Here is a 13732-nt window from a genome sequence, read left to right as displayed (position 1 = left end):
GCTTGAAAAGTTTATGAATTGAATCACTTCAAGCACGACAATCAATTCTGGATCGAAGTATTTGATTCGATTTCCTGCTAGGTTTATTTCTCTTATGCTGGAGACTACAAAGGTAAACGGTTTTATGGTCTCAAGTTGGTTGTACGATAAGTCTATAAGTTCCAAACTCACATTTTGACCGCCAATGTAGAAAGACCTCAACCCGGTGCGACGAATTCGATTGTAGTTCAAAAGAATCGATTTTAAAGAAAACAATTTGTAAAATCCGTGGTCACGAATTTCTGTCAAGTTATTGTAGCTAAAATTTGCATGTAAAAGTTTGGAAGCACCGCTGTAATCCAAATACGGATACGTATTATGTATCTCAGAGTAGGTACTCAACTGATGGAGCCTTGAGGATATTAACATATTTTTCGGATTTATATTACTGAAATGCAACTGATTGGGCGCAAAACTTGAGTTCTCACTTGAGTTGGCATATTTAAAGCAGAAGTTCTGGCATCTTATAACAGTTAAATTTTTAATCGTTGGTTTAAGGCTTACAAATTCTTTTGCTTGTGGTAGATTTTCAAGCCAAACGTCCTGAACATTTGGTGGCAATTCGATTCTTTCGAGTCCAGTAACATTGAAGAGACGAAAAGCATATATCCTCATGTTTTTTACTGTATAGTTTGAAGGCAGAGTCTTGTTCAAAAATGTACTTGATATCTCTAAAGAGCTAAGACTTGAAAATCTGGTGAAGTTTCTAAACTGTAGGTCCCGGTGGCCAATTCGCAAAGTTTTCAAAGCGTCTAACTTTACGGATTCGAAGTTTTCAAAGAGATTGTCCCTTATGTCGAGATGCTTAAGATTCGGTATATACCGGTTCCAATTGAATCCGTCTGCAACAGACACTTGGTTGGAATTCAGTATTAGTGTTTGCATATTCGGTAAAACCTGATCCTGTAGGATTTGATTAATGTCAGTAAATTGGTTATATCCAACTGATATTCCCGCGATACTTGAAGGAAAGAAGGAAGTTGTTTTAAGCTGGTTGTGACTTATATCCAAGTATTTTAGGGCTAAAAAAGTTTCTCTTATACTTGGAACAGTTTGAAGTAAATTGTGGGAAAGATCAAGCGCTTGCAAACCGTTTCTTGTCCATTTCGGAAATACTGGAAAGGTCTTTATGCTGTTGACAAAAAAATCTTGTTAATAAAGGATTTAAAAAGCTGGTATTTTTTTCGAGGCAACATACCCATTGTTGTTTAGAAGAAGATTGATCTTAGGGTTGTCGTTTACAGTTGGGATATTAAGTATTCCTTGCTTACTGCAATCTAATATATCCAACCAGCGTTTGCAAGTTAACAATTTGCTTGCGTTGATATTGGAAGGTATTCTGGGAATTGGGAATTGCGCAGGTTCAAACTGTGCAAAAGCACAATTTAAAAATAGTACCAGCGGGATTAGCTTAAACATTTTTACTGTTCTTAAAAAAATAAGCTAAAACAGATATATTGTTTGCACCAAGTCACATATTTTCGGCTGATTTGCATACTTATGGCCAATAAATAAATCATTGCTGCCAGAAACTTTGCTAGTCTTGTTGTAGCAAGCTTTATGCAATCAACTGCAGCCAAATATTTGGCACTTTTCTTGTTGATACCATCTAAGCGGTTTAACTCCTCCTTTTATTTACAACAAGAATCTATTTTTGGGTTATTTCTTTCAATTCTAAGCAATCTAAATCCAATACATTTATTCCAGTCATCTTGCTTAAAACGTATACTTTAGCCCGAGAAATGTATCATAGATGTAAAGTTGTTTCTGCTGTAACTCGCCATCAGAAAACCTTGTTTCATACAACTCACGTTTGTGGAATAACCCATCATGCTTGCAGCACGTTATGCAGATTGCTTTATTTTCAGTAGAAAATTTCTGTCCCTTAAATTTGCAAATGATCTTTCGTCGCAACTTGATGATGTTGCATAACGTTTTGTCGTTTTTTCAAAGCTTCCCTGTTCGTGACTTTAAACTTTCTGTACGATTGCCGCGAATTTGCAAGGACAATATTTCTATAGTTTTTGTGTTTGCGTTGAATGTTCAGTAAGTGTTTTATAAAACCAGCTAAGCGGGATTAAATGGTACGACAAACGCCTTACAATTGAAGTAATAAGATTCCTTCATTTTTGGAGATTAATTACTTCCTGTAATTAGTTTATTAGGAACTCTATTTACACTTACAAGCGCAGCAGTTCAGTACGGTCTTTTCGAAAACCGAACGCTTACACAACCATACGATTTTTTGTCGCTCGGTTGTCAATGAAACGTTTTTCAGAAAAAATAAAGTTCAACATTTAGCAATTAAGTTTTTCTAGCTTTGGTTATTTAATTGTAATGCCGACTACTTTAATAAATCGTATTTGCACATCTGAAACATTCGACCTCAAAAGCAGTTTGAAACAAATAAATTGTTTAAGAACACAAAGTCAATATTAACATTACATAAAGATAAGAGATTTCCTGTACGTATGTGACGTTTAAGAGGTCAGACCTGTCAAATAGTGACAACGCAAGGAAATAATGACTCATTTTCCATTCAAACACTGCTGACTTAACAGCATTGCGAACCCAAAGTAAGGTAACTTACGGTTATCCAACAGCTCGTGAAAGTAAATATGCAAATAATTGGTGACAGTATGAACGGTTACGTATTGTCATCATGTGCATACCGACAACAAAGGAAAGAGATAAAATACGTTTGTACAGTTGTGGCTGTCAACGTGGGACTTTAGCATTGGTTTTGCGTACCCCCTTTATTTCAATCTCCCTGTAGAATGTCACGATCATACGTCAGGAAGGCCCCGTCTGGATAAAGAATGCAATCTATACCAAGTGTGCTGTTTGGTATACCTCCCTTTGAACATGTTCGTACACACTACACACTCTACGTTTCAGTACAAAGTTGATCTAACTTAGTGTGTTATTCTGCTTCCATGTACACTCGGTTTTCTTGATCAGCAGTCTCGCCATCATCGTTCATGTATTCGTGTTGAGCCTGACTTTCATCCTTTGCGAACAGCATAGTAATCAGCGATCCCAGATTACCGAAGCTGTTCCGATCTGCGAAATTCTCTTTCGACAACGCCATAACACCACTAGGCGGAGCTGGGGGCAAGTTTACGTATTGTTGCCTGTAAACTGCCGGGGCATGTTCAGCTACTGGCTGTGGAATTGATTGCCCAGCAGGCATAACCATGTATCCGTCTTCGTAGAGCGAATTATCGTTATTTTCCTTCACTGCTTCTTCTTTCATCTTGTCCAAAAACGATACTGGCCTGCTGCTTGGTGTTGGCTTTTGCTTTTCGTCGGGTTGCAGATAAAGGGCACTGTCTTCGGCTTTGGGCCGCGGTGCTTCCGTTTTGACGTCCTGGTAGAGCTCGCCAGGACCCCTTTGCCTGGTGTTGTCCGCCGTTTGCCTTCGTATGTGTGTTGGCTCCACTACAGGTGGGTTAAAGTCCGTACCTGTGGCCCGGTTGGGTCCGGTGTCTTTGACATTGTTCTGCGGGATTTCGGCATCTACGTCCTGGTAGAGTTCATCAGAACTCTTCGGCGCAGTTGGACGTGTTTCTGGCTTTTGCATGTGTGTCGGTGCTTTCAGGGGTGGACCTAAGTCAACAGCACGCTCAGTAGGTTTGGCATTGTGTCTGCGTTTCTTCACAACAAAATACGCAACGGCTATACCGATCAGAAGCAAAACCACAAAAGCACTTAATCCAATAATAATGTACAAGTGTTTGTCTGGCAGCCCGTTGGTAGGCCTTGGGTTTGTAACGTTTCCAACAAAGTGGACAATTTGCGTCACAGTAGGTATGACACTGCATGATGTCCTGTCGATATACATTCCCTGTGCATTGGCTGGGGTGTTGCACAGCAAGCACGGTGTTACTGACACTGCACTGTCTTTACCGCAATGGAACGATACACTGTTAGATAGATTGCCATATTGGACAATGTTGTTGCACGTACAGGCCCAAGGGTTACCATTAGAGATGACCTTTAACCCGAAATTGGAAGTCACGGTGGTGAACGTTGAAAATTCGGTTAAGCGGTTATATGACAAGTCAAAAGTTTGCAATGCTGCCAGGGTGCGTAGAAATAATGGATCAATCTTTATAATCCTGTTGCCTGCCAAGTTAAGTGTTTGAGGCCGGTTACTTGGCAAATCAGCCGTGTTGACAACTTCTATCAAGTTGTATGAAGCATCTATATGTTGCAAATTCGCATTCAAGCGAAACGAGCTCATTGAGAATGTTGTCAGGCGGTTGTAACTGACTGTCAAGTTGTAGAGCTTTCCCAAAAATTGTAGATCACTTGCTTGGATATTCGCAATTGTGTTGTTTCTAAGGTTAAGTGTTGCTAGCACGTTTTCGCCTTTGAAGAAGTTCGACGCGGCAAATGAAGTAAAATTGCAGTTTTCCAATATCAGAGTGGTCAGTTTAGTCCATGTCAAACCAGTGAGTGATTGTCCACGGTCTGGTATATATATGTTTGCCAAATGCAAATACGACAGATTTGACTGATTAAGATGTGCCAGTTTAAACTGCAATTTCGGGCATTCGGTAATAACTAGTCTTGTTAAAGTCGTTGGAAGGACTGCAACTCTAGTAGCAGTCGGAAAATTATGAATTTCCACTTCTTCTGTTTTTGAGGGAAGAGTTATTTCCATCTTTGCCGAGTTGCTACGCATGTATACCTTCGTGAGGTTGGTAGATGTAAAATATTCTTTCGGGTAAACTGCATTGATGTTTGCAAGCTCCAGCGTGGTCAGGTTTGTTAAACCCAACATATCCGTACTGTTTGGTAGTAATGTAGATTGCCCCATTCTTAGCACATTCAAATGCCTTAAATTCGCAAACTTTCCAGTAACATTTGTGAACACGTTTTCCCTGATGTCTAAGTACAGCAGTGAGATAGGTAATGTACTGATTGTCGATATTCTGTTTGAGTTTAATGTTAAAGTGCCTAGATCTGGAAAATAAGACGCAATAACGGAATGAATCATCAACGAGTTTTGATCAAGGAGAAGATATTTCAATCTTGGTGCTGCTGCTTTTAGGGTCAATGTGGTTATTTGGTTGCTGCGGAGCGAAATTCCCTTTAACCCTAGTAAGTAGGAGAACATATCCCGATTGGGACTTGATATTGAATTATTGCTGAGGTCCAAGTACTGAAGATTTTTAAGACGTTTAAATGCGTATGGATCCATGACTGTGATATTGTTGCTGCTGAGATCGATGTTAAGCAAGTTTGTGCTCCATCTGGCAAAAGCTGTCGAATTGATGTTTAAGATTCTGAAAAATCAAAGCAGCCGTCTTAGATTAAGTAGATTTACAACTGCACAGATAAGAAGCAGGATTTTACATGGTTATTACTGAATCAGATTTGACACTAGTGGTTTGTTTACATAATTCTCCATAGAAGCAACGTCAAACTTTTAAATCCATGTGGCAATAATATGTCAGACTTCAGAAATTAGGATGGCTTTGTTAAAAAACAATCAGAGCCACCTATTTAGGTATATCCATATTGTTGCCATATTAAAACGACTGTTTTAGGGTACATATATAAAGTGGGTTAAAGAAACTATTCCTTTGTGAATATTTTTCACTCACTTGTTGTTGTTCAGAAACAGAGTAGTGAGACTACTATTTCCAGTTTGAGCAGGAATAGTTGACTGGTTAGCCCAGCTACAATCCGCTGTACTGATTGTATACGAACAGGCGACTTGTTTTGTGGTATAAGGGACCTTAGCCCGTTGAAAAGGCAGTTCTGGCTCTGCGATTCCCCCAACAACCAAACCACAGCACAGTGTTAAACAGGCCAACACATTTAACCAATCCATTGTAAACTGGCAACAAAAACAAGTTTTAGTGATGCTTGTTTGTGAGCACAGCACCATATTATTTTAGTGACTTTTATGATACAAACTAGAAACCAATAAATATTTTTCCATAAATTATCCAAAATGATAATACTTTTCCATAAATTATCTATTCTAGAATGTGGCCAAGTGGTTACCCAATTATTAACGAGGCGTTTTATATGTGCTGAGCGTTTAAATTTAATTTTTGCATCTTATCGAACATATTTTCGACCACAAATTAACATGTTACTACGAAACTTTGTAACAAAGTTTTGATTGTTCCGATCATATCAAAGAAACAGAATCATTTACCAGTTTTTGTGGGCTAAACGACTTGTGAAAAATTTGTGATTTTGCTAAATTATGATCTCTCGTGAGATATTAACGCCGTTACCTTTTCCTAAAACTATTCAGAAGCACAAATCGAACGCTTTGCACTAAATCTACCAGACATTTAGGGTAAAAATGTAAAAACGTCAAGCAATGCAAAAAATCTATTAAAACGGCATCTACCCTTGAGAAACACTGACCTAGCACTTGATACCATGCATGCACTGCGTCTCTTATAAAACAACTACGTAAATATGCCAAACCGTACAAGTCAAAGACTGAAAGTCAAAAAGGTTATTTCTACCGTCTGGTCGCTTGGTTCCTGTGGCAACTCTTACTCACACGTCACTTTACGCTTGTGGTTACCTTTTGGTTTGTTGATGCAATTGATAGAGGAAATACTTATGATGAGTCAGATGTGATTACTCTTGTTATTTTACCCCGTCACTGTTGACGTCAATACGCCGTGTTAGGCTTACAATGGTATCTTTTCAAGTTCTGGCAAAACTTGAGTTTCTGGCAAAATATAGGATAGTAACCTAGTTGTTGTTTTCCGTTTCATATGTGCGCATTTTGCATTCAAAGTTGTTTACTTCATGTATGGTCGAATGTGAAGTCTTAGTAAGACTTGTATAAACTCGGGTTGATTTTAATTTACAGCAATGTAAGTTCATGTTAGTGAAAAGGTTTTGGAAATACTTCGGTAATTATTTGCATGCATATTTTTCGAATCGAGAAGGGCTTTTGACACTCATTAAAAAATGTTTGGGACTTGACTAAAGGGGCGTCAAAGTTATAGTTTAAAATCAATCGAAGCATACCATATGGAAGGTCTTTTGACTAACCCATTTTATGTTTCATTTAAAGCGTATTTTTACTTGGTGATGACATAACTTTTAGACACTTTATATGTTGAAAACTAGAAAGCTAAAATTTTACAACCCACATCAACGTACAAGCAACAAAGTGGGCGCTATACAATGAGCGTTTTTGTTTGATATTCTAGAAAGTATTTGACCCAAATATCGTAATTGTCGAGTTTACTCGCATGTTTGATGTGTGTGTAACGTTTTAAACACCCTAACATGCCCTTTTCTCTATCTGTAAACACCTGACATATAAGCTTACTTAACAATGTTGTAAACACAGGTTTTAATCTGTCAAGTGGCCTTTATCCTATTCCTGATGCAGGCATTTCTCAACTATTCCTCGTGCAAAAATATTATGCTGTATTCGTCTTATTTTATTCATTTATATTTTGGTAATTATTATGCAAAAATAGTTTAATGTTTTGCTCAGGTGCACGTCGGCTTCCGTATTAGCAAGGAGACACTCAACACTCTGGATGCTTTGCGTGGTTCAAAGGTGGTGGACGATGTTACGTTGTGCAAGGAGCCACCTTTAGGTGACTAACAGTGATTTCACTGAATAGAATAGAATTATGACCAAGTCAGTGACCTGGAGTTATGAAACTTCCTTGTACAGGGCGAGGCTAATGAACAATGTATTGAATGACCATGAAGGTCAACATAATGTCAATTGGTTCCAAGGGTAGTAATGGAATGGAACCACTAAAGCACTTATAACTCCCAAGCGCTCCCTGCTTGTATGGCTAGGATTTGCTTTAAATCGCTTTACGTTCCTGAACCTGTTCGGGGCAGCAATCTGAAATGGCGAATCTGAATTAGTGTTGTGTAATAGGCATTTTCGTTTGTCGGGTCAAAGTTGTAACTGCTTTTGTAAATAGATCACGGAAAAAGTCAGCCCTATAGTCTAAATCCAAGACCAAAAATACGCTTGTTCTTTCGAAATCCCAACTTAAATCTGTAGCTAATTCTTGTCAGATGATTTTGGAAAGAAATTAACTTTTAGATATAATTCAAAATCCCATATAAAACTCGAGGGCAATTTTTTTTCGTTGCAAATATTGTGTACCAGTTGATTCTGTTTGGCCTAGGGTTTTATACACTGGGTTTTTGAATTATATTGTACAGTAAAGAACAGTAATTATCGCAAAACTACGACTGTAGGGTTGGATTTTACTTCTATAATTTGATTTTTAGACATCTTGCGTTTCCATTATATCATCTAAACACTTTTTACACAATACATCTACTTACAAAACAAAACACTTCTTTCGTGAACGCTTATTACAAGCACAATGTGAAATTTACTGTTTTTTAGGTGTCGAAAAGCTGTTTTACGATTCCAAGCTGTTGATCCGATACAGTAACAGCATAACCCAAGAGCACCGATTAAATGCGACTGTACCCTGCCCCGCTGTATTGGTATCACAGGTTAGAGCAATATTTCTTTCAAGAATTCTTAGTTCATATTTTAATCCATACAATATTTCAGTTTAGAAAACTTTCGCACTTTCATAAAATATGCATTTTGGGGGGCCCAGTGTTTCCAGTCTAGTCATGTCAGACCACTCATAATTTTTTAAAAGCAACTGTATGTATTACCTAACTTATCACTTTGGTCTAGTGTTTAAAAGCAAAGTACCCAAATATAAACCAAGCAATTAAAAAACAATATATCCGATCTTTGACAGGATCCAAACCCATAATGACAATCTGTTCACTGATACTGTACGCGTAAATTCCATTGAATAATAGTAAATACCACTGACTTTTTATTGCAGGACTGTGTTGACTTCGGTATCTGCTTTGTGGGTCAAGAACAGTCACGCCAGATTTCGATTTCTAATCCCAGTTCTTCTGACACCTGGTGGCAAGTGTTGTGCACTGGTAGGTTGACTTCTGCTATTTAGCACAAAATCTCGATTATATTTAACATTGAGAATTTTGCAACTTGTTCGGTGTATGTGTCATTTATAGCAATGTGTTAATAAAGTTATATTCTGGTATAAAATCAAGTTATCTACCACCAATTGGTTATTTCGTTAAGTTAAGTGTTTTGTTGGATTGAACTCAAGTCAGTACCAAACATTGAGGATGTATATGCCTGGCTTAGTTTGTCAGTATGAACGCTTGACTTTTTTTTGCTTCCGAATTTTTTCTTGTTTATACCTTATTTTAAATTTAAGCAGATTCGACACACACAAGTGGTGGCGAATTTCGTATTGAGCCAGATTCTGGGCATCTGGAGGCTTTCGTGACAAACAAAGCGAGGAACAAGGCATTGATCACTCTGTACTTTACTGCAAGGTAAATAAGAATGACAGCAAATTGTGTTAAAATGCATAATTGCCACTTAAACAAAATGACCCACAAACACTCGATACGGATTAAACCAAGTTCGGCTTTTCAAATTATTTTGTTGACGACTGGGATTTTATTCGTGCAAACATTTTTTGAAACCTTTAGAGTCCCAATCGTAAACAAGGACAAAATCCGTATCAACTACTGGTTATACGCGAAAAACTGTTAAGGTGTTCGGGAGTAACCGCAAAACCCAGTTTAAAATATTCCGAAGAAAACTCGCTCACAAACGTTTTTTTTCTAGTTTTTTTTTAATTCTCCAAGTCGAAAAGAATGCTATGCTAGAGGCTTGGCAGTTTTCAAGTACCTCGACAAATTTTCACTTGTCTGATTCTTGTTAAACCGTGTCCGGCGTTTAGCATGAGTGCAAAAATTATTTGAAACTGGAATGTTTCGATATAATTCTTTATTAATTTCAGAAACGATTTAAAATCCTCTGCGACCTTTACTCTCCACGGTCGCCTTGGCGAGGCAAGTCATGTGATTGAGGTCAGTGGATCCGGGTCATATGACGGACAGTTTGAACTCAAGTAACCTCACTACACCGACCAATCAGCTTGCATACACTGTGACTTTTTAAATTTAAGAAGTTTTATACTCGTAATATATTTGGACCCAAATTATATTTGCTATATTTTAACAATAAAGCCTATTTTAAAGATTGTTGTGATTTAAAGATCTCTTGATCAGAAAAAGTCATCAGTTTTAAGTGGTTAACTTTTTTGTACGACCGAATGCAGACCAATAACCGCTAACTTGCTTATACCATCGAACGAAGGGTAATTTGTTTTTCAAAGTGTTGGATAAACAAGCGTTAGCCTCTACAGAAGTTTTATCAATTAAGGGTGCGTGACTCTTTTATGACCTACAAAAAGGAAGGCTAAAGCTTTAGGGTTTTCGACTCCGGTTTGAAGGTTAGAAGCTAAAACCGGTCAAAATCAGTTTGAAACTGGAATATTCCGGCGAAAACCCACCGAAAATCGGATTTTTCAAAAATCGAAAAACGGAAAGACTATAGCAGGGCTACTCAATTAGTTTTGTGAAAGGTCCAGATAGAAAAGGTAATAATGCAACATGTTTTTACCAACTTTCGTTATCAGGCAGAAACCGGTCAAAACAAGTTTGAAAACCAACCGAAAACCTGATTTTTCTACGATTTTTTGACCCCCCAAAATCGAAAAAACGGAAAGGCTATAGCCTTAGGTTTTTTTCCAAAATCGAGTCAAAATTTTCGATTTTCAAAACCGGTTTGAACCGGTTTGGAGGTTCGGTAGGAGGCAGAAACCGGTCAAAACCAGTTTGAAACTGGAATATTCCGGCGAAAACCCACCGAAAACCGGATGTTTCTTCGATTTTTTGATCCCCAAAAATCGAAAAAACGGAAAGGCCATAGCCTTAGGTTTTTTTCCAAAATCGAGTCAAAATTTTCGATTTTCAAAACCGGTTTGAACCGGTTTGGAGGTTCGGTAGGAGGCAGAAACCGGTCAAAACCAGTTTGAAACTGGAATATTCCGGCGAAAACCCACCGAAAACCGGATGTTTCTTCGATTTTTTGATCCCCAAAAATCGAAAAAACGGAAAGGCCATAGCCTTAGGTTTTTTTCCAAAATCGAGTCAAAATTTTCGATTTTCAAAACCGGTTTGGAGGTTCGGTAGGAGGCAGAAACCGGTCAAAACCAGTTTGAAACTGGAATATTCCAGGGAAAACCAACCGAAATTCGGATTTTTCTTCGATTTTTTGACCCCCCAAAAACGGAACGGCTATAGCCTTAGGGTTTTTTCCAAAATCGAGTCAAAATTTTCGATTTTCAAAACCGGTTTGGAGGTTCGGTAGGAGGCAGAAACCGGTCAAAACCAGTTTGAAACTGGAATATTCCGGGGAAAACCCACCGAAAACCGGATGTTTCTTCGATTTTTTGACCCCCAAAAATCGAAAAAACGGAAAGGCTATAGCCTTAGGTTTTTTTCCAAAATCGAGTCAAAATTTTAGATTTTCAAAACCGGTTTGGAGGTTCGGTAGGAGGCAGAAACCGGTCAAAACCAGTTTGAAACTGGAATATTCCGGCGAAAACCAACCGAAAATCGGATTTTTCTTCGATTTTTTGACCCCCCAAAATCGAAAAAACGGAACGGCTATAGCCTTAGCGTTTTTTCCAAAATCGAGTCAAAATTTTCGATTTTCAAAACCGGTTTGGAGGTTCGGTAGGAGGCAGAAACCGGTCAAAACCAGTTTGAAACTGGAATATTCCGGCGAAAACCAACCGAAAACCGGATGTTTCTTCGATTTTTTGACCCCCCCAAAATCGAAAAAACGGAAAGGCTATAGCCTTAGGTTTTTTTCCAAAATCGAGTCAAAATTTTAGATTTTCAAAACCGGTTTGAACCGGTTTGGAGGTTCGGTAGGAGGCAGAAACCGGTCAAAACCAGTTTGAAACTGGAATATTCCGGCGAAAACCAACCGAAAACCGGATGTTTCTTCGATATTTGACCCCCCAAAATCGAAAAAACGGAAAGGCTATAGCCTTAGGGTTTTTTTCCAAAATCGAGTCAAAATTTTCGATTTTCAAAACCGGTTTGAACCGGTTTGGAGGTTCGGTAGGAGGCAGAAACCGGTCAAAACCAGTTTGAAACTGGAATATTCCGGCGAAAACCAACCGAAAATCGTATTTTTCTTCGATTTTTTGACCCCCCAAAATCGAAAAAACGGAAAGGCTATAGCCTTAAGGTTTTTTCCAAAATCGAGTCAAAATTTTCGATTTTCAAAACCGGTTTGAACCGGTTTGGAGGTTCGGTAGGAGGCAGAAACCGGTCAAAACCAGTTTGAAACTGGAATATTCCGGCGAAAACCCACCGAAAACCGGATGTTTCTTCGATTTTTTGACCCCCAAAAATCGAAAAAACGGAAAGGCTATAGCCTTAGGTTTTTTTCCAAAATCGAGTCAAAATTTTAGATTTTAAAAACCGGTTTGAACCGGTTTGGAGGTTCGGTAGGAGGCAGAAACCGGTCAAAACCAGTTTGAAACTGGAATATTCCGGCGAAAACCAACCGAAAACCGGATGTTTCTTCGATTTTTTGATCCCCCAAAATCGAAAAAACGGAAAGGCTATAGCCTTAGGTTTTTTTCCAAAATCGAGTCAAAATTTTCGATTTTCAAAACCGGTTTGAACCGGTTTGGAGGTTCGGTAGGAGGCAGAAACCGGTCAAAACCAGTTTGAAACTGGAATATTCCGGTGAAAACCAACCGAAAACCGGATGTTGCTTCGATTTTTTGATCCCCAAAAATCGAAAAAACGGAAAGGCTATAGCCTTAGGGTTTTTCTCAAAATCGAGTCAAAATTTTAGATTTTCAAAACCGGTTTGAACCGGTTTGGAGGTTCGGTAGGAGGCAGAAACCGGTCAAAACCAGTTTGAAACTGGAATATTCCAGGGAAAACCAACCGAAAACCGGATGTTTCTTCGATTTTTTGATCCCCCAAAATCGAAAAAACGGAAAGGCTATAGCCTTAGGTTTTTTTCCAAAATCGAGTCAAAATTTTCGATTTTCAAAACCGGTTTGAACCGGTTTGGAGGTTCGGTAGGAGGCAGAAACCGGTCAAAACCAGTTTGAAACTGGAATATTCCGGTGAAAACCAACCGAAAACCGGATGTTGCTTCGATTTTTTGATCCCCAAAAATCGAAAAAACGGAAAGGCTATAGCCTTAGGGTTTTTCTCAAAATCGAGTCAAAATTTTAGATTTTCAAAACCGGTTTGAACCGGTTTGGAGGTTCGGTAGGAGGCAGAAACCGGTCAAAACCAGTTTGAAACTGGAATATTCCAGGGAAAACCAACCGAAAATCGTATTTTTCTTCGATTTTTTGACCCCCCAAAATCGAAAAAACGGAAAGGCTATAGCCTTAGGTTTTTTTCCAAAATCGAGTCAAAATTTTCGATTTTTAAAACCGGTTTGGAGGTTCGGTAGGAGGCAGAAACGGTAAAAACCAGTTTGAAACTGGAATATTCCGGCGAAAACAAACAGAAAATCCGATTTTTCTTCGATTTTTTGACCCCCCAAAATCGAAAAAAACGGAAAGGCTAGAGCCTTAGGGTTTTTTCCAAAATCGAGTCAAAATTTTAGATTTTCAAAACCGGTTTGGAGGTTCGGTAGGAGGCAGAAACCGGTCAAAACCAGTTTGAAACTGGAATATTCCGGCGAAAACCAACCGAAAATCGGATTTTTCTTCGATTTTTGACCCCCCAAAATCTAAAAAAATGGAAAGGCTATAGCCTT

General features: G+C 38.5%; 1 protein-coding gene across 5 annotated transcripts in view; it reads left to right on the top strand.

Annotated features, from left to right (window-relative positions):
• The window catches only part of LOC145222423 (deleted in lung and esophageal cancer protein 1-like), a 63916-nt gene extending 53795 nt beyond the window's left edge, over positions 1 to 10121 (top strand). For 4 of the 5 annotated variants that reach the window (XM_080088542.1, XM_080088541.1, XM_080088540.1 and 1 more), the window contains exons 32-36: positions 7535 to 7640; positions 8420 to 8532; positions 8883 to 8988; positions 9288 to 9408; positions 9882 to 10121. In XM_080088542.1, the coding sequence (XP_079944668.1) occupies positions 7535 to 7640; positions 8420 to 8532; positions 8883 to 8988; positions 9288 to 9408; positions 9882 to 9996 (561 nt within the window). In that variant the 3' untranslated portion in view covers positions 9997 to 10121. The remainder of the gene's footprint in view (positions 1 to 7534; positions 7641 to 8419; positions 8533 to 8882; positions 8989 to 9287; positions 9409 to 9881) is intronic. The other variant, XM_080088539.1, reaches the window with a different exon arrangement.
• Positions 10122 to 13732: the final 3611 nt, after the last annotated feature.

Source organism: Phallusia mammillata, chromosome 4 (assembly GCF_965637545.1).
Source record: "Phallusia mammillata chromosome 4, kaPhaMamm4.hap1.1, whole genome shotgun sequence".
NCBI lineage: Eukaryota > Metazoa > Chordata > Ascidiacea > Phlebobranchia > Ascidiidae > Phallusia > Phallusia mammillata.
This window is presented reverse-complemented; position numbering and strand designations above follow the sequence as displayed.